Here is a 22,349-nt window from a genome sequence, read left to right on the forward strand (position 1 = left end):
GCCCGCTCAACTCGAACGTTGAAGGAAAATTAACTGACCGTGTACAATGAAGAGAATTGACTCGTATTTCCTAAAAAAGCAAAGCGAAACCGCTGACAGAGCGGACATCGGTGAGAGAAATGTGGGAGAAGTGGAATCTGGGACTGACGATGTTGACTCCGTCGAGCCGGAGGAGATGCCAACAGTTAGCCTAGCTAGCACCGGTAGTGCTAGCAAGGTTTACAAATTTAAAGCCGACTGGATCAAGCTCTTCTCCTGGTTGGAATTTGAGGACAACCTCATGTTTTGTAAATACTGTAAAGGCCAAAAGCAGGCAGGAAATTCGGCATTTGTTTCTGGAAACCCCCATTTTAGGGTGTGACCTGGCAGCTGTTGAGGATGAGTGGCAGGGACTGAAGATCTTGGTCAGTCAAACTTTCAAGGACAAGTCCTACAGTGGCCTGTGGGAGACCATGCTGACCAAGGAGCCATACAGGGAGGATTACAAGGTAAGCAAACACTGCTGAGTATTTGCATGCTGCAGTGCCCTTCTCCTATTATTGGTGGTTAAAGATGAGATAAGTAAGGCCTATCTTAATCCCCCTAGAACATACTGGAGTTGGTGCAGCTGATGCTAGTGTTGCCCATTTCGGCTGCCCAGTGCGAAAGGGGCTTCTCTGCACAGAACCGCATAAAGAGCTCCAAAAGAAGCAGCCTTGCAGTCTCCACCACCGAAGACCTCATGAGGATCACCCTGGAGGGGCCCAGTCTTGAGGACTATGATCCAAGTCCTGCAGTGGACCGCTGGATGAACTCAGCCAAGCGTGCCAGGCGACTTGACTACAAAAAGATGTGGGACAGGGGTGTTCTCTGTGTTTAATTGAGGGTAACAGTAGGCCTTATGATGGCCCTGTGTTTATATGTATTAGTGCACATGTGTTACTGTGTACGTGATTTGAGTGTAAAATAATAAAATTGTGTTATTTATGAAATTTAGTAGTGCTCCTAAATTTTTTTCTGTGCTCCTAAATTTTTTCACTAGGAGCACTTGTGCTCCTAGTGAAAAAGCTAAGCGTACAGCCCTGCAACACTTTCCAGCAGACAACATTTTGGTTTTTTATATAGAAGTTCAATGTACAGTATCATGACCACCCAGAATATTTATTAAAGCCGAACTAAAAAGCAGCGGCTGTATCGGTTAACTGGTGAGTCCTGATGAAAGTCTATTTTGGTTTGTAAGACATAGCGAGTCCTAGCAGAGCTAACTTGAATATATGCCTTAAGGAACAGCACCAAAACATGTCTGTTTATTAAATTACAACCTCTTCAGGTGTAAAACATCAACAGGACTCGACACTAAGAGCCAGTGTGAAAGATGGTAGGGATAGCTGATGGAGTTGTAACAGGCCCGACTGTGAAAGTTTATCGCTCAGACAAGTCTTAGAAGTTTAAACATTCGTGTGATCTTTAACTGATCAAGTACAAGAAGACATGAAAGAGAAATGTACCATTCGCTCACTGTCTAAGATGGTTTTCTGTTTGTACACGTATTACTAGCTTATTTATTTTAAGTTAAATTGTGCTTTGTTGGCATAATGTCTGCTAGAATGTTAAAAATGTTTGAAAAAGTAAATAATTAAATTGTTGTGTACAACAATTTGGCTACAACATTTGGTTATAAATTCTTTTTTTTTGCAATAAGCATAATATGGGGAAAAATGAAAAAAAAAATTGTGTTTGGTCTTCGGCCTTAGACACATTGTTTCATTTTGTTTGGCTTCGGCTTCCGCCAAGAATTTTCATTTTGGTGCATCCCTAGTTAGACCTGCCTGGAAAAACATTTTATTTCATTTGTATATTTGATTTATTGCTTGTAACGTGTTTGTTCTCAATTTATTACTGACAGTTACTCGTTTTTAAATAATGTTTAACTCTACAGGTGCTTCTCAATAAATTAGAATGTCGTGGAAAAGTGCATTTAGTTCAGTAATTCAACTCAAATTGTGAAACTCGTGTATTAAATAAATTCAGTGCACACAGACTGAAGTAGTTTAAGTCTTTGGTTCTTTTAATTGTGATGATTTTGGCTCACATTAAACAAAAACCCACCAATTCACCAATTCCACCATCTCAACACATTAGAAAATGGTGACATGCCAATCAGCTAATCAACTCAAAACACCTGCAAAGGATTCCTGAGGCTTAAAAATTGTCTCTCAGTTTGGTTCACTAGGCTACACAATCATGGGGTAGACTGCTGATCTGACAGTTGTCCAGAAGACCATCATTGACACCCTTCACAAGGAGGGTAAGACACAAACATTCAGTGCCAAAGAAGCTGTTCACAGAGTGCTGTATCCAAGCATGTTAACAGAAAGTTGAGTGGAAGGAAAAAGTGTGGAAGGAAAAGATGCACAACCAACCGAGAGAAGCACAGCCTTATGAAGATTGTCAAGCAAAATCTATTCAAGAATTTGAACTTCAGAAGGAATGGATTGAGGCTGGGGTCGAGGCATCAAGAGCCACCACACACAGAAGTGTTAAGAGATTTGCTTAACCACAGACCACATCCAACACCTGGGCTAAGGAGAAGAAGAACTGGACTGTTGCCCAGTGGTCCAAAGTCTTCTTTTCAGATGAGAGCAATTTTTGTATTTCATTTGGAAACCAAGGTCCTAGAGTTTGGAGGAAGGGTGGGGAAGTTCGTGGCTCAATTTGCTTGAAGTCCAGTGTTAAGTTTCCACAGTCTGTGATAGGGCTGTCACTTTTGGGAAAAATCAAATTCGAACGGATATCGAATATCATGCAATGTACTCGAATATATTCTAATATCTACGTTGCCAGCCCCCCTGCGCATATAAAAAAAAAAAAAGCCTAATGGAGATTCAATCACAAATGTATTAAGAGTGAGTCATAAACAGGACTATCTGGATTATATATATTTTTTCTTAATGTTTGAAACAGCAAGTTATCAGCTTAGAATATCAACATATGAAGTGCCACTATGCATATCCCACAACATTTGGCTAAATGAAAAAAGAAAAACGATTCAGAACAGGCACAAACAATAATGTGACAACTTAAACAGCAGCATCAGTAAGGCATATAGCCTAGCCTAATTCATTTCTTAATATTGTTTGCAAGAAACATCAGTCTATCAACTTGATCTCGATTAAGTGCAGCTCTCTTTTTATTTACAATGTTCCCCGCGGTGGAGAACACAAGTTCGGAGCGCACAGACGTGCCTGGCTACTAGCTTTTATTCGCTTGATTTGGTCATGGGCCTACGCTACAATACGTCTAATGCCCTTTACTGGATAAGATGGCAAAGAATAAAATAAAAAACAAACGGTCTAATCATAGACTGTAAAAAATTTGCTACACATGGCATTTAAAAAACCAGATATTTTATTTATAGTTTGATTACGGATATTTCACGTCGTGTTCGAATGCATATTCGAATATCGAATAAAAAGTGACAGTCCTAGTCTGTGATGATTTGGGGTGCAATTTTTTTCTTTTTGAAGATGCTGTTTTCATTTTCCAGCAGGATTTGGCACCTGCCCACACTGCCAAAAGCACCAAAAGTTGGTTAAATGACCATGGTGTTGGTGTGCTTGACTGGCCAGCAAACTCATCAGACCTGAACCCCAGATAGAAACTATTGAATATTGTCAAGAGGAGAATAAGAAACAAGAGACCTAAAAATTGCAGATGAGCTGATCACCTCCATGCCACGCTGAATTGAGGCAGTAATTAAAGCAAAAGCAGCCCCTACCAAGTATTGAGTACATGTACAGTAAATGAACATACTTTCTAGAAGGCCAACAGTTCACTAAAAATGTTTTTTTTTTTTGGTCTTATGAAGTATTCTAATATGTTGAATTTGTGAGCTAAAATCATCACAATTAAAAGAACCAAAGACTTCAACTACTTCAGTCTGTGTATGCATTGAATTTATTTAATACATGAGTTTCACGATTGGAGTGTAATTAATGAAATTAACTTTTCCACGTCATTCTAATTAATTGAGATGCACCTGTATATTAGTTAGGATGGAGGTTTTGAGATGATATTCAAAATGTAAGTATATTTCAAGCAAAATTAAATGAATGCACGAGTTAAAAACAAAGCAAGCTGTATCTTTAAGTTAGTTATTTATTCACATAAAATTTAATAGAAGTGTTAAATATGGCATCTTTAAAATCAGTGCGTGTGTGTTTGTGTGTGTGTGTGTGTGTGTGTTTCAGGATTAGTGTGAAGATGGATTATATGTATATGTATAAACTGATGTAGTCCAAAAGCTGGAAAAAAACCAGTTCAGCTTTCCGACCTTGAACATAATCCCCAATCCACACGACTAGACGTCTCTCTGTCTACACACGCAGTCGTCTCTCTCTCAACCACAGGGACTAACTTTCCTAACCAATAATAATTGGTCTTAACTACAAGCTAAACAAAACCATGTACCATATTTTAATACAGGGTCTCTGCATGTTTGAATTAAATTTAAGATATTTTAAGACTTAAAGATTTTACACACTGAAAAAAAAAATGTCATTCATCCAATAAAAAAAAATACAAAATTAGGGTAATGATTCACATCTATAATTTTTAATTTGAGCCAATGAAAAATAAATAACTTGCCCTTAGGGATGAACAAAACTTTTTTCAGTACACTTTTTTTTTTTTAAATTCAGATTACAAAAAGGTTTAATTAGAGGTTTTGGACAGTTCAAAAGAATCCGCTCAGAGTCGCTGTTTTCTGAACTGAAAACAAAAGTGGTTGCTCTGTCTGTTTGACAATCCAAAAGAAAGACTTGTTGGCATTTTTTGAAAATCCACCTTGAAGTTTCCATTTTTTTCAAGCATAAATGTAAAACTTAAAGTCTATTTTCCATAAAACAAAAAAAGCAAACAAGTCTTACTTTTCTTTGCAAACAAGTCTTATTATTTTATCCAATTTTGTTTAATGTATTTTGGGTACCACTTTCTTTTAAGGTGTCCTTGTTACGTACATTACATGTACTTACTACTTACTATTACAATAACAATTAATTTTCCATAATTACATGCAAGTAACCCTTAGCCAAACCCTACTGTACATGCAGTTCATTAATATTACTCAGTAATTAACATGTACTTAATCAGCATTTAATGTATAGTTCCACTGTAAAAAGGACACCTTAAAATAAAGTGTAACCATATTTTATTAATTTATTTTACTGGAAAAAATTGCAAGACAAAATACTGGTAATAAAAATGACTTTTAGCATGTGAACTTGCTCCCACCGTGACTGAACCTGTGAACACACTGAAAATCCATCGTGAAAAATAACAGAGCGAGAGACAGAAAGTGCAATGACTGCGTGTTAATTAACTGTAGAACATATTTGAGTATTTGTGAGCCTGCACTGACCTCACACCGCTCTGTGCTTACACTTGGCCTCTTTTTTTCTCCTTTCTCTTTCTTTCTGTCCCTCTTCCATCCCTCCTGTTGCCATGGACGACGCCAGCAAGTCAAACAATGTTCCTTTTCTTTGCTGAAACCTGACGGCTCTGGTCTCTGAGAGAATCTGTGCTGCGCTGTTCACACCTGCTTCAGTTACACCACCACATTCACAGACCTTCCTGTCTGACTTCTGACTTCCCCTCATCCTGAGCGCAAGTGAATTATAGGAATACATTTACTGCTCACTGAAGCCGAGCATGAATTTAATCACAACACTTCAGGTTAAAGAGTGAAAGAGGACAACGTAAGAAGTAGCTAAACATATCATAATTGACAAGTGCATTACAATAGAAATGTTAAACGATCTGCAGTAATTATCCAGTGATGCAAACTACTCTCAAATCTTACCGATTTGAATTAAATATATATGTATATTTGACCTGTGCTGGCAAAATAAGTGTGAATATGCACGGCCTAATTTTGAGCTACAGAAAGCACTATAAAGTAAAATTAGGTTTTCACAAAAATGAAATCTCTAAGCCCTCGTCTAGTAACCCCAAAGCTCCAAATAGTTATTAAACAGCTAAAATGATCTTTCTTGTATGTTTTCTGAGAGGAGTACCTTTTCTCTGCTGGCTTCTCACGCTGCCGCTGATTCACATATGAATCATTTACATAAACGTGTGTGATCCTGATAAATATACACATACTGTATACACACAAATACAGTTTTTAAGAAAATGTGCAGAAGCATGTATAAGATTTGAGGACTATGGAAGGTGATTTTCAGTTATGAACAAATCTGGAGGAATAGGGCCCTTTGAAATACGTTTTTATTCCATTTTAATATTTCTAGAATCTCATTTAATGGTTAAATTAATTTTATAATTCATTATTCATCTGCCTTTTCAGCATAACAGAAATCATATAGCCCTAATTATTCCTCACACAAAGTGACTACAGAATACTATAAGGGATCATCATAAAAATTGCATAAAAGTGCTTTTTGATGCATTATTGTGGAGTTTTCGTACCCTTGATCCCGGTCATATTTCACTGTATGGATGATGAACAGAGCAGTCGTCTGTTTGGAACAACACGAGGCTGAGCAAAGCAAGACAGAATGCTTAATGTTTGACCACTGTGCATGTTTTATGTGGTGTCCTTAAATTAATACTCATAGTGTACATCTGCTTCACATTTACATTTCAGCTCCAGTCCAGAGAAACACTGCAATACAACACCAGTCTTTCCCTGTTATGTCTCCATTTCTGTCTTCAAAGTCAATAATTACTGTTCAACTTCTTTAATCTTAAAAAAAATACAAACTTTCTTACACCTACAAGCTGCGTTTCTTTTCTTATTATTAATTTGCTGTGGGCTATGCACTCCACCTGGTCACTCGCTGTAGTCCCAAAAAGTTTTTGAACGCATTAAAGTCACTGTATTTAACAAAATATCAAACAAGGTTTATTTGGGGGGAAAATTCTAATGTTTCTCAAGATGCTAAATAATAATGATCAAAAATAAAGCAATTTTGGGACACTTTGTGTTTTGTAAAATGTTAGTTGCTCATGTTGATTGTTAATGTGATGTGTGAATTTGGAGAACTGACTCATACATTTACTAAAAAACAATCATCAAAACAACAGCTGATTCAAAGATAGAGCAAACATGATGAAGAAACATGAAGATACGGAAGAAAAAAGATCCTACAGCATTTGAGGGCATGTGACACACTCATATCATGTTTCATATTATAAGCAATGACATTCAGTGAGACTGAAGAGTAATTTACAGAATTTACAGGTGCTTCTCAATAAATTAGAATGTCGTGGACAAGTGCATTTAGTTCAGTAATTCAACTCAAATTGTGAACTTGTGTATAAAATAAATTCAGTACACAAACTGAAGTAGTTTAAGTCTCTGGTTTTTTAATTGTGATGATTTTGGCTCACATTAAACAAAAACCCACCAATTCACGATCTCAACAAATTAGAAAATGGTGACATGCCAATCAGCTAATCAACTCAAAACACCTGCAAAGGTTTCCTGAGCCTTCAAAACGATCTCTCAGTTTGGTTCACTAGGCTACACAATCATGGGGAAGACTGCTGATCTGACAGTTGTCCAGAAGATAATCATTGACACCCTTCACAAGGAGGGTAAGACACAAACATTCATTGCCAAAGAAGCCGGCTGTTCACAGAGTGCTGTATCCAAGCATGTTAACAGAAAGTTGAGTGGAAGGAAGAAGTGTGGAAGAAAAAGATGCACAACCTACAGAGAGAACAACAGCCTTATGACGATTGTCAAGCAAAATCTATTCAAGAATTTGAACTTCAGAAGGAATGAACTGAGGCTGGGGTCGAGGCATCAAGAGCCACCACACACAGAAGTGTTAAGAGATTTGCTGAACCACAGACAACGTCAGAGGCATCTTACCTGGGCTAAGGAGAAGAAGAACTGGACTGTTGCCATTGGTCCAAAGTCCTCTTTTCAGATGAGAACAAGTTTTGTATTTCATTTGGAAACCAAGGTCCTAGAGTTTGGAGGAAGGGTGGAGAAGCTCATAGCCGAAGTTGCTTGAAGTCCAGTGTTAAGTTTCCACAGTCTGTGATGATTTGGGGAGCAATATCATCTGCTGGTGTTGGTCCATTGTGTTTTTTGAAAACCAAAGTCACTGCACCCATTTACCATGAAATCTTGGAGCACTTCATGCTTTCTTCTGCTGATCAACTTTTTGAAGATGCTGATTTCATTTTTTATATTACATTACATTATACACATATTAAATTTTTATTGGTTTTATGAAGGGTTTTTGTTAAATGTGAGCCAAAATCATCACAATCAAAAGAGCCAAAGACATAAACTACTTCAGTCTGTGTGCACTGAATTTATTTAATACACAAGTTTCACAATTTGAGTTGAATTACTGAAATAAATGAACTTTTCCACGACATTCTAATTTATTGAGAAGCACCTGTACTTCGTGGCCACTGTATTATTGTGAAGAGATACAGTTCCTCAAAGAAACAACATGAGAATCACACATCAATTTCAGATGAATGTGTAATGCTGTGTTCACACCAAACGCGAATAGAGCGTCTGGCGCGAATGATTTCAATGTTAAGTCAATGCAAAGGCGCGTTTACGCGCGTCTGGAGGTCTCGCGGCGCGAATGGGGCGTTTAGCGCGGCGCGGAAGACGCGAATTCGCCTCATTCGCGCGAACTAGACGCGTCAATTCGCGCCGCGTTAACCAATCAGGAGCCTGCTAGGAGTCACTCATTCAATAGTAAGTTCCTGCAGCCTCCGGTTGTGCAGGAATACCCTTCTCCACTCATTCAACAAGAGGAACGACTGATGTTGTCAGTGAGCAGTCAACCAGAGCTATATTACAAAAGTTCATTTTTCTATAGAGACAGGAATAAAATAAAGGACCTATATATATATATATATATAACATATTAATAGATTAATTGAATAAAGGCCAAAGATAAGAAACGTTTCGTTTTACCCCAAACAAATTATATTTTAACTTGAACCACTAAAGAGACATCAGAGCCAGCGGCAAATGTCAGAGAGTCTAGCCGAGATGAGGCTGCTCTCGGCGGATACTTGAGCTCTGAGCTCCCGCTGATCGTATGGAGCTCATCTCCGAGATCGGCGAAACACATTTTTTAAATAGACGCTGTCATTATAAATAAACCGCATATTTGAGTTTAAAACAACTACATTCTCGCTTGAAATACTTTTAAAACTACAATTCATGACACAATAACAGTAATATTTTGAAAATTATCCGAATAAAAATGGCGGTAGAAAATGCTGCGTGAACTCAGCTGGCAGAAGCCCCCCCATGACGCGAATTCGCGTCTGTTGTGAAGTTAATTTGACGCGCGAATGAAACGAATTACTCGCGCGAATGATCTCAAAATGGTCAAGCGGCAAACTAGACGCGGTAGACGCGAATTTGACGCTCTATTCGCGTTTGGTGTGAACACAGCATAAGATCTTAAACAGCCTGGAAACCAAATCAACCCTGCAGTGTATATTTTTTGCCAAATTCCTTGTTCAACAATAATTTAAAATGATAAAAAAAAAAAAATCTTGTAAATAAAATAAATACATTTAAAAAAAAATTTTCCTGTGAAATGCATTTTGTTTAATTTATTTTTCAAAAATATATATTGTGTCTCTTTTAATTCTTCTGTATTTATGATTTACGGTTTTATTTCCAATAAATGCATAAAATATGACAATTTTATTATGTTTAAATTTAATTAAATTTAACAATTTATTTTTGTGCAAGAAAAAGTTCCACATAACAGAGGTCTACTGTTCAAATTAAAACACAGATAAAAAAGTATATATATATAATAACCATGAACATTTCTGCAGCGAGTGATACACTTGTTTCGATTTCTCAGGCGACGGCTGATGTGTGTCACAGAAACACATGTATTCCCGCACTAGCGCCACACCTGTGTGTTTGTTCAGACCTTTGTGTAGTTTTGAGGAGAGGCTGCTGAACTTCCTGGAGTGAGAGGAGAGAGGTGGAGCACACGGCAGGTGCTCTTCATCAACACACACTAATGCTACAACGCCCCTCCCAGGACACGACAGCACACACATACACATTCAAAGACAGTAAACCGGGTGAACACAAACAACCTTGTGTTGCTAAATATAACAACAAGACTTGTGTAAGGATGAAGGAAAGATCCTGACTTGCTAAGATAAAGAGAAACACAACTTGTTTCCTACCACTTAAAGTCCTATTTTGTCAATATTAGTTAATTGAATTAATTACTTAATTTACTTACTTTTGTTAAAATCGTTAAATGCATTTATTATTATTATCATAATCATCATCATCATCATTATTGTTCATCATCTCACAGTTTTTGCCGTCAACTTAACAGTTTTCAACTGGAGGACATTAAAATGTGCAAAAAAAAAAGACTTATTTCCATAGGTTAAGGGATCCAAGCCATTTCTAGAGAGCAAAATACCATAGGAATTTAAGACTTCTTCACATCAAGATGAATATTTGTTAATGAAAGATGAAAGATGAAAATTCGGTGCAAAGAACATTTTAATTTGAATAGATGTCTGATGTCTGCATCAGTTTAGAATGACTTATTTTTTATTTAATTTTTTTACTAATAAATAAATAACTTAGAATGACAAGCATTTGCATGCCATTGCAAGGTTTCTATTTATTTTATTTGTTTAACTAACCTCTTTTCTATTACGGAGTTCGGTTGCTCCCCCCTCCGCCTGCCCCCGCTGGACTGTGTTCATATTATTATATTTGAGTCCGAACCGCGTTTCGCTGTTGCATCAAGCCAGCAGCTGTTTACCCCGTTGCTTGGTAACGACAGCGCAGGAGAAGGCGGCAAATGCATAACATTATTCTCTGCACTTTTATGTATTACGTTTTTGAACTGTTCGTTTTGTTTATAAAGCTCCAGTACATAACGGCGCTTGCATCTGTCTTACGAATGTACTGAAAATGCTCTTAAGAACGTTGAAGGCGATCATAAATGAGATGTACAGCTCTCTGCTTGCAGCGCGTCAGTCACACTCATCAGGAAAGTGAGTGAAACACACACACAAACACACATTTTCATCAAATCATTTGTCATTAAAAGCGGTTCACTTCCGCTATTTGGTACGATTTTGTTCACATAAGCAGCGAACCGTACCAGAGTTCACATGAAGTGTACCCCAGGCCACCGTTTTTAAACGGACTCGGGTACGGTTTGCGGGTGCGCATCCGAGTACGGAAGACAGCGTTCACATCATCCCAACGAACCGAACTCTGACATCAATCGAACCCGGATGTGCACCAAAAGTGCTAGTGTGAAAGCACCCTTAAGTGACAGTAAATAGCAACAAATTTTCGAAACCATTCCTCTTGTCTCTGCACTCTAATATTTTATAAACACATTTCTTTTTCACATTTATTTTGTAAAACTCATTTCAAAATACAGCAGATTTACAGAAAATGCATTGCAAATGACAGTCGGGTATCCTCAGTGCGCTGTAAAAAAAAATGTTTCAGCTATCCTACAGATGAATGACCTGCCCAACTCAGTACCAGCAAGGACTTGGCCATCTTCAAGAATCGGATAAAAACACATCTCTTATCTGACCCTCTCTAGCACTCCATTCTAATTCTGTTCTTAAAAAAAAATACTTGCCCCTTTTAGACTCGCACTCTATTCATTTACAAACTGCTTGTTTTTATAAAAAAAACTAACACTACCTTTTTCATCTTTTTGTATTATATTTATTTGTTTTCTTTTCATTATTATATAATCTAAAAAAAAAAACTTGCTATGTGAAAGTGTTAAGCTAACTGAGACTTATCAAAGCACTTGCGTACTATTGCCCCTTTTGTTGTTTTTGATTGCTTCCATTGTCCTCATTTGTAAGTCGCTTTGGATAAAAGCGTCTGCTAAATGACTAAAGTTAATGTAATGCTGAAGTGTGTGAAATGGAATTTAAAGGGGTCATAATGCTGTTGTTTTTTTTACGTCACTCAGGGACACAGCAGCACATTATGGTGAGGGGCGTAACATTTCCATCACATGCTTGAGGCATTCAGCCAATCACAGCGCATTGGGGTGCATTTCCCAAAAGAATCGTTAGCCAACTATGGCAGTTAGTTCCGTTGATATCTATTGGTCTATGTCCATCTATTCACTATGGGCAATGCTGATGTTGTTAACATTAATAACTTGAGAATAAAGTAACAATAATAATCATTTGCATGGTTTGATATAAGCTAAGTGACTGTTAGATTTAAATCACCATTGGTAGCGCTATTTATTGTAATGCATTTTTCCTCAGTTGAAAGGAATATATGCAATATATGCAGAAAATTCTTATTTGGGTCATACAGATGCAAGCTAGAATCTGTGATAGTGAAATAAGTAAACATCCACACCAGTGCGGTGATTGACTGCCACACACACATCCTCCTCAAAACATTAGATTCATCCGAGCTGGAGCTGCGCCAAAGCACAACCCACGCAAGGAAAATAATTCTGCACACAGCTGCAACTGGAGGTTTTCAAACAGAGACGGCGAAAAGAGGTAACATTTACAAACTGCAGATTTAAAATTTTATATAATGTATATTTTTATATTGTGACAACAATTTAAAACGGTGTCATATTGGGTGAATTTTCACATTGGTCTGGACAAAAAGAGAGGCTTATTGAAAATGAAAATTGAAACACTAACCAGTAGGAGGCACTTTTGGAACAGCAGAAATAAATAGCGTACAGTTGTTGAAAATGTAAGAGGAAAGTCCACTGATGAGTTGCCAGTAAAAGCCCATGTGCCCTGGACGGCCCCAGCCCAAATAAACCCCTGCTTGTGCCCAAAGTAATTTTCATCACCACTGATTTGAGTTCTCAAACACAAAAGGTCCACTAGGTAGTGTGCTGTGCTCACAACAAATACAGCACTCTTTAAAAGCTGTGCATGCTCAACTGAGCACAAACAGCAGAAAATGAAGCACAGTTTAGTCTTTAAGTTAACTTGGCTGTTCTGGGTAGTTTCTTGCTGGGCCAAGCAATCACCTCACAATGGTTTGTTTCAACCTCCCTGAACACCCTAGAAACTACACAGCAGCATTTTCTTCAGTGAACTTTACTTGTACAATTCCTACTGTACAAATGATTACCCATATTTATATTATTTTTGACACTATTGCTATTTCATTTTATTCATTAAAAGTGTTCCAACTGGATTACTGCTTTATTGTCAGGTCGAAAATGTAAAAATAAAAATGCATAAAGCATGCTAGTTCAGAGAATGAAAACAGCGAATCAAAAGCAGAGGAGTTCAGAGATTGCACTTCAGCTGCTGCTGTGATTTCAACTGTTACAGACACACCTACAGTCTGTCAGACAGAGCATGAGAAACGGACAGACAGACAACTGGTACTCTCCAAATATACTAATCTCACCACATTTAAAAATAAACCACACCACCAACAAATGTTTCAAGTATCATCACATACTACTAACCCTATTTGTGGTGTGAGTATTTGAGATGCCTGCAGTTAGGAGTTACACACAGACTACATACTGGAAACACTCTAGTGTTTAGTAAAGCTATGCACTAACCTACCTATGTGTCATTAACACTGCGCTGTGTCATCACCTGTTGACTATGTGGTGCTGTCTCCATTTAACTATGGCACTAGAATGAACATCTCAGATGATGGGATCACAAGTAGCCAGCAGAGATAGAAAACTGTCGACTGCTGCTAGTAACAAGTGTCTCACTTGTGAAGGGATATCGAGGAACTGTAAAGGGAGCCAACAGTCTTTACAATTATGACTGCATATGCAAAGCATGGCAAGACTTCATCTGTGAAGAAGAACAGTGACTATCAAAAGTGAATGAAATATTAGACTATACACTAGTCAACATCTGAAGTGGATCAAAACCTTGTTGTCTTAAAACCTAAAACAAAATGTTTTCTGGTCTCAGGACAACTTTGATGAACTTTTCTGACCCACTACAAATGTTGACTACTGTATACTTCATTATATTTTACTTTACCTGTTAGTGCTGTCTTGATTATTTAATGTAAGTTTAAATACATATCTTATAAGTTATGACAGCCACTGTGTAAATGATTCTATCTCAACAACAAATAAAATTTTTATAGTTTAGAAGTTAATTTAAAAGCTACATCATGTGCAATTGACATGTTTGCATACACATTTTTTATTTGAGCGCTAATTATTATAGTTAAAAATAAACCGTAATTTAATTCTGGGCTCTGTTGTTAATTGTAACCTTGTAGTAATGTAAAAGGGCCCCATGTAGTTTAGAGCATAAACTAAACTTTTATCCCAAAGAGCATTTTATTGTAATTGAATTTATTTAAAGAAAACCAATTTGTTCAGTAAACCATTGTTTTATTAAAAAATAATAAATGTTTAGCCGATTTTTTCTTCCATGCACCAAACAGTGACGTCAAACCCGAGTCATGTTTGCGTACCGTTACACCCCTTCCTAAAACATTACACACCACAGTATACACACAGTCTTACAGAAAACTGATTCAAAACCTTTCTCTGTCCAGTTTCAGGTTTCTAGATAAAGCCTTCTATGACAAACCGGCAGATGAGATTAAAATAACAGACATAATACACAGTTAATCATTAGTAATTCCTGGGATATTTCACTTAATCCTATCAGCTCTTTGTACATATTTGCCAGAGGCATAACAAGCGGCAATAATACAGTTTGACAGGCATAGCAACAGTAACTAAGGGGCAGGGTTAGTGGACTGGCCAATCCCAAACCACAGTTTACTTACTATGAGTTATTATGACCTTCTGTGGGCAGAACATAAACTGATACGGTCAACCTGGCTCTGCCTAGAGCACAACAGAGGGGTTTTATTGTTAAACGTAAAATAGCAAAAACTGCCCTGTTATATCAAAGTCAGAAAGAAGGTGGAAACTAAGTTTAAAAAGTAAAGTATGACTGTTTTTGCTGAAATCTTGAGTCACATTGAGTCACGATAAACTGCTAAAAAGGTGCAGAATGTGGCCTTTTGTAGATGATGTAGAGACATCTGACAGAAGACGGTGATCAAGGGAGTTATATCACTCTGCTGAACAAAGAGGCTCTCTTTCTCACACTCGGTCTCTCCATCTCTCTTCCTCGACGGGACAGGCTCAGGTTACTGTCAGCCCCTGTCCTGCCTCCTCCCTCTCTGGCACACGGGACTTCCTCGGCGGAGTCTGGATTGAAACAAACATCAAGTTGCCAGACTATTGCTAGAGCACCGGACTTCTGGATACTGAACCAGTTCTGCCAATCAGAGTTGAGATTGTGACTGTCGCTTGGGACTTTTTGTGTGCAATATGCATCAAACCATCTGTAAATTATATACGGCTGCCAATGTGTCTTAACCATGCATGACTATAATTTGAGCTCTCTCTTGCATATTAATGAGTTTCTGTCCTAACCAGCTGCTGCTGTAACAAGAGTTCTGTCTGTCGTGTTCTGGCTGGCTCCGCCTCCAGTGAAGCATCATTGGTGCAAAAATCAAATGGCAAACTTGGCTGTAATTGTTGGGCCCTATGAAATCTTTAACTTTTACTTTTATTTGTATTTTAGTTTTAGCAATTACAAATTTTCTCCAAGTTAGATTTTCCCCCAAATTCTGTTTTTTCCCTTCCTCTTAATTTAATGTTTCTCATGTTTTAATGGTTAAATAAAAATGTTAGTAAAACAAAAAGCAGGTATAAGTGATTTCAATTAATTAGACAATTTAGCAACAACTTGTTAAAAGTTTAACAAAAATAAAACATTTTTGGGGCCTATGAAATTCTATTTACTTTTCCCAAATTCTGTTTTATATATAAATATATTATATATTTAATTTTAATGGTTTAAAAACCATGTCTGACTGAATTCATACAAAGTAATGATTTTCATATTTTATTATTCTTTTTAAAAATATAATTTCATTTTTATTTCAAATAATTGTATTTTGTCAGACATTTCGTCGTCCGTTTTCATTTTTCTGGGTTTATGACTACAAAATGGATTATAAAAACATTCAACATTTTCAAGTGCAACATTACATATAAAACATGGACACTTTAATCAACCTTTTTAAAATTTGAAATGTTAAATAATGGTAAATAGTTTTTGCATTTTAATATTCACAGACACTAGTCTAAACTGCGATTTGGGAGTACAGTGCCACTTTTGATTTAGCCAAAATGACACATTCTGTGAAATACCACATTATACTGTAAATGTCATTTGTATGATTGGATTCATAGGGCTCTGTGATTGTGTCTGGTAGTATAGCAGTTTACACTTTCAGTGTTCACAGGAAATCACTGGTTAAAGGTCATTGCACAAGAGTGCGAAATTTTGTCTGTCATAATAAAATTGGATAAAATTTTAATTCGCTTTCGCATCTGTAGCAAGCAATTTTCATCTTTGGGTGAACTAACCCTTTAGAGATACCACAAGCTGCTGAAAACTCACAAACCTGGAAGTTACACCACTGAACAATAACAAAAATGTTCATGCTCCTATGTGATGGGACTTTGTAATAAATCCAAACAAGTTTAACTTTATGTGTTAAAAAGAAACATTGTGCAACTTTTTGAGATTTGGTTATTGTGCGATTTCTGCCAGTACATTGCTTTCTGCAACCATTTTAATACATTTAAAAACTCTCCAATATGCGTTGATGTCACTGTCCCATGAGCATTGCTTATCGTCAAACTATTTCAAAACAGTAGCAGGAGGCACTTCAGTAACTAACGTTAACATGGTTCTCATAACGTTCTTATCAAAATGTGGGCGTTGATTTCGGTGCTCTTTTGTTAGCAGATATAATAGTCCCAGAAGTTATGGAAATTGACAGTGTAAAACAAGAAATGCGTTATTGTTAACATCCTTCAAAATGGTCTATATGACTTATTTATTGTGTGCTGAAAGCAATCAATCAGAATAACCAATTACACTGCTGCACAGTTATCTTACTTCAAAGCAGCAGACCAGTGGGGACACACAGAGTTAAGTTCTCCCAAAACAACTATAAATCACTCATAGCTGATTTCTGCCCTGTTTAATGACAATCATCACATACTACACTCAACTACTCATGCCAGTTACAACAAACGCCTTGTAAACTACAACCGGAGGATGAAATCTCTTTCACTCTGAAGTAGGAACCAGACAGATCTTCTGTTTCCGATCTCAAATGCACCAGAGATGCAGCTTGCCAGGTCTTTATCATGTTTCATTTATACAACTTCACCAAACCCGTTCATAAAAGACTTTGACCAGTCATGTGGGAAGTGTTTGAATCCCCAGTTATGAACACATACACCGCAACAATGCAACAACTCTTCAGCTCAACATGTTAAGACCGAGATGAAACACAATGGTGGAAAAATACCTGCCTCAAGCCAGGACGAGACCTGTTTACACAGCTACACACCTTCATTTCACAATCTCAGAGGAACAATACAGGACAACAGAGAGCAAAAGAGAGTAAGTGTGAGGTGGGTCCTACGAAGGTTGAGACATTATCACTAGTCATGCATCAGTGACTTTAGCATACTAGCAGGTTACACAGACATCTAGACGGTCCACAGTGAATTTTATGCAGTTGAAAACGAGGCTGTGAGAAACGGACTTACAGTGTGTACAATGGCAAGCACTGGATAAAGCTTATATATCAGGATTGCTAGTGACCCATGCAAGGTATATAATAGTGTACGTATATTGTTTTCCTGTGCAACACAAATTAAATATCTGATGACTCAATAAGTGCAATGCACCTTTATTTCTCAATGTTTGTTACTCGATGTGATGTTTCACTCATAATTACCACAGGCATAAACTAAAAGAATATCCTAAAATCAGTAAAAACTGAACCGCAGTTACTGTGTGCAATGAAACATTTGTCACTGTCATGTAATGGTGGACGATGTGGTTAATAAGCTGCCAGGGATCAAAACACTGATTTTGAAGACGTTATATATGCTTGAAATTACAAATATGAGCCAGACGCTGAATCATCTGCTCGAACTGAGCCCCCATCCAAGTTTCAAAAGGTAACAAAATAAGCTTTATTTTATTCTCTTGGGATTGTGATTTAAAATAGCAGGAGAATTTTACACTATTGCCGCAGTTAGAGATGCATCAGTGTTAGATTTATTGATCCAAGGCTATTTCACGGCCTATTTGTATGTATTTTACGAGGTGGCTAATTCGTACAAATTTGTACGACCTCAATCGTATGATTTTGTATGAAATTTCTAGTGAAGGGCAGTTTTAGGGGCGAGGTTAGGGGTAGGTTATTTGCACAATTTCATACAAATTGTGAGGGGAGGGGGGGGGGGGGGGGGCTTGTAAAATACATACGATTTAGCAAAAAACATACAAAGTGAGTTAATACAAATTTGTATGAATTAGCCACCTCATAAGAATATGTATGAATTGCCATGAGATTGGGTTTACAGGTCCAGGTTGCTAAAGACATGTAATACATTCATGCATGTAAGGTTCAAATATGGTAATTTAATTCCCCCAAAAATGGGATAACTTGCACAGGTAAGAATGTGTTGGTCATATATATGCCACAACACCTTAAAAAACACAAGGCAATCACCCAGAACAACACCCTAGTAACTGCAGTGAGAAAGACCCTCAGAACCCCTTAGCATTGTGGAGGTTGTTTTTGCACAAGAAGAACCACTTTTTTTTTTTTTGTTAAAATCTCATGGATCGTGAACATGTAGACTACACATGAAGAGAGAGATCAAAATGAAGATTGCTCACAAGGAAATGTGTTTTGTAGGAGTGTGAAGAATATTAGCTAACAAAAACTCCCATTAAATAATGACAATATTAAATGGTTCCATCCCATATCATAATTTTATTCCTTTGTTTAGTCTCCGATATGATCCAGACATGTTCTTCACAGGCTTTGTAAGATTCTCTCAATCTGCTTTTTAACTGAAGGCTGTTCTGAGGAGCACTGTACTATCAGCTTTGCTTGTGAAACATGGATCTGTGCCAGCATACTGTTCTGTTCTATTTACCATCCACATTTCAGGTCAGCCCTCTGTCCCTCAGTGAGTGGCAATGTCAACAATATTTCTAAAAATATTCCCCCTTTTCAACCCCCAAACAAATGTTCTGCAACCAGCCAACTGTTGAAGAGAGCTTTGACCCCGGGCCTCACCGAGAGCTTGAAATGTCCGCAAATCATCTCCTTTCCAGAGCCACAGTGATGTGTCTGAGCGCTCTTAAACCGTTAATTAAGTGGTTTTTATTAATCAAATTCAAAACAAAAGCAGATTTTGCATTCCAAACCACAGACATGTGAAATGAGACACAGAGGTGAAATGCAGGATTTTCAGAAAATGAAAATGTGTGTGTATATATTATTTATTATATATATATATATATATATATATATATATATATATATATATATATATATATATATATATATATATATATATATATATATGTTTTTGTTTTTTTTTTCAAAATGACATTGCTTACCCGTATGGGCTCAGTGGAGAATCTGATTTTCCTTCTTGGAGGCCCTTCCTCATCCTCAGACAAACCAGGAGCTTCATCATACTCCTCATAGACCTCATCTTCATCCTCCTCATCCTGCTGGTCCTGAACCGGTTCCTTATCATCCACAAATGCTGCGTTCTCAAAACTATAAAACACCGGAGACGTTTTCCCGCATTCATCTGGATCTTCCTGCTCACTCTCTTCCTCATCATCATCTTCATGACAGCTATTCCTCTTTTGGATGATCTCCTGCTCCTCTTCTTCTTCTTGATTTGGTTCCTCTTTCTTCAGCTCTGTTGACACACACGCATCCTTCTCCAGCTGTTTGTCCTCTGTATGGTTTTGAGGTGATGACACCTCCAGAAAGGCAGTCACATCTTTTCGCTGCGCCTCCAATTTAAGTTCTCTTTGCAGTTTCACCTCCTCCAAAAACTCTTCATCGTTCTCCTCGCTTTCTGAAGACTCGTTCTGGACCACTACGAGCTCGGCCCGTACCACCCCTGCACCAGCAGGGTCCAGACTTTGTGCGACCTGTTCTTTATAGATGTCCCTAGACGGACTGCGAATTATGTGGTTTGGGCTTTTTGGTTCCTCCGGACTCCATGGCCGTTTAAAGGTGCCCCTGGCAGAGGGTGAAGCTTTGAGATCTTTCGCAGGAGTACTACTAAGTTGAGGAGCTTCATTTATCATGGAGTCTTTGACCGAGTCGTTTTCTGATGACAGGCTTTGAGCATTAGGAGAAAGAGGCTCGCCGGGGCTCCTGCTGGTCGGAGAGGTGGGTTTGTATGAAATCGGGCTGATGGACTTGAACGGAGGGCTGCTGGAGTCGGTTTTAGGCGAGAGTTTGGCAGAGTTTGGGGACGTAGGTTTGTGTTCTGGATCAGTAGCAGGCGAGCTGGGTTTTTGGAAACTCGCTCGTAGAGGTGATGGCAGCGAGCGCTCAGTAGAGCTGCTCAGTTTCTCAGGACTTTGCACTGAATCTTCTTTATCGCCGTCCACAATGAAGTTCTCCGACAGCTTGGAAATAGGCCCGGAGTTGAGTGACAGTCTATTGACCTGTTTCGAGTCCTCAGTTTCCCTCCTTTCCTCTGGGGCACTCCTCGTGGGTGACTTCGGGCTTTTGATGACACTACTGCTGCTATTCTCAGAAGACCCAAAGGACCTCCGGGCCCCACGCCCCTCCTCAGGAACCTTCCTCTGGGACAGGCGAGTAGAAACCCTGCCGGGCCCCAGCTTCTCTGCGGCAGGCTGCTCTTTTATCCCTCTCTCAAATAGCTTTCTGGTAACTGAAAATTTTTCCGCCAGGGTGGCTTTATCTATCTCGACTTCCTCTCCCTTTGGGGTTCTGTCCGTGCTTTGCAGTTCTTGGTTGTTGGTGCTACTGAGGCAGGTTTTGTGAGTGCTGACTGGGAACTTGGACACTGGGGATACAGGAGAAGATGCATCTGTTTTGTAAACCGGTTCCTGACTCTCTGGTGGTTGCTGGCCGTCCATTTGCAGGAAAATGTTCTTTATTTTGCTCACCCGGTTGCCAAACGGCCTCCCTCTGGTGTCCTCCCGGAGGTCGCTGGCTCCATTAGCATAAGACTTGTCCTCGCTGTCGGATTTGGTCCCATCAAAAGAGCACTTAATAGCGTGGAAGTCCGACTTGTATGCATTTCTGTGCGGGGACGCGCTGCGCAGGGTGCGCTCGCCCTTGCTCTCTGCTTTGATCATTCTCAATGACTTTTAAAGTTTTCTACGTTAAAACTGTATTTTAGGTCCGTGGTCCTGTATCCTCAGTCGGACAATGGCATGCGCCCTTCAGAGTCACTCTGATACATTGTATCGAAAACCCCCGCGCTCATCTGAAAAGAACAGAAACAATGTAACATTCCAAACTGAATTTGGAAATTTGAAAAGCGATTTGAAAGCACAAGCATGTAAAGCGTTGATCTCGGCGCTCTTTTGTTAGCAGATATCACACTGACTCCCCCTTGATCAAAGAAACTTTGTAAACTAGGATCAAAACTTTCCTACAGTGATTTGCAGGCAGATCCATTGGTCTCCATTAATTCAGGGGTCAATATCTGATAGAGTCTCTGCACTTTAAGATACTGTTTAAAAACTCGAAACTTTGATTAAATAATGTTCTTCAAATGATCAAGAACTACCGCGATCCGTGTTAAACCTGCCCTCAAACCCACTAAAGCTGCTCCAGTGGGACTCTCCGCGGAACAATAGCTCAGCATAAGTTCCAACAAATGATCCAAATAAAGTTTCGGAACTCGAGTACCAAACAAGTACAGCTTCTGCAACAATCAAGTCATGCGCTTCTCTTACCTCCACGGATATCTCACTGTCCGCGGGCGCCGGTTCTTCTGCTCTGGGTAATTTAGATCCCCAAGCATGTCATTTGTTTCACCGCCATGGTTCTCCAACGAACTGCTGTCCGATTCGAGAACGAATCGTTCGTTTGAGTCAGTTTATTTTACCAATTCGGGTAAGACGCTGTAAGACGTGGGTTGTAATGGGATATCGTGCAATTCAACCCAAAGACCGAAAATGTATACCTTTCTGGATTTTTTATTTAACCAAATTATTATTTAAGAGGTGCTTCTGGGAATACTCCTGAGTGCCATGACTGGTGAATCGTTTTATTAGCTGTCTGAAATTAACAGTCCAAACGAATCGATTCGCCAAAAGAATCGAACTTCCCTACGCAACTCCAGTGTCTCTGTTCCCTATTCAAACACACACACACACACACACACACACACACACACACACACACACACACACACACACACACACACACACACACA

At 38.5% G+C, this 22,349-nt stretch overlaps 1 protein-coding gene across 1 annotated transcript in view; it reads right to left on the reverse strand.

The window, feature by feature from the left end:
- LOC132094857 (neurabin-1-like) overlaps positions 1-22,001 on the reverse strand; it is a 41,101-nt gene extending 19,100 nt beyond the window's left edge. The window contains exons 1-2 of the mRNA XM_059499488.1: positions 21,868-22,001; positions 19,525-21,392 (exon numbers count right to left, since the gene is read on the reverse strand). Of these exons, the coding sequence (XP_059355471.1) occupies positions 19,525-21,261 (1,737 nt within the window). The 5' untranslated portion in view covers positions 21,262-21,392; positions 21,868-22,001. The remainder of the gene's footprint in view (positions 1-19,524; positions 21,393-21,867) is intronic.
- Positions 22,002-22,349: the final 348 nt, after the last annotated feature.

Source organism: Carassius carassius, chromosome 19 (assembly GCF_963082965.1).
Source record: "Carassius carassius chromosome 19, fCarCar2.1, whole genome shotgun sequence".
NCBI lineage: Eukaryota > Metazoa > Chordata > Actinopteri > Cypriniformes > Cyprinidae > Carassius > Carassius carassius.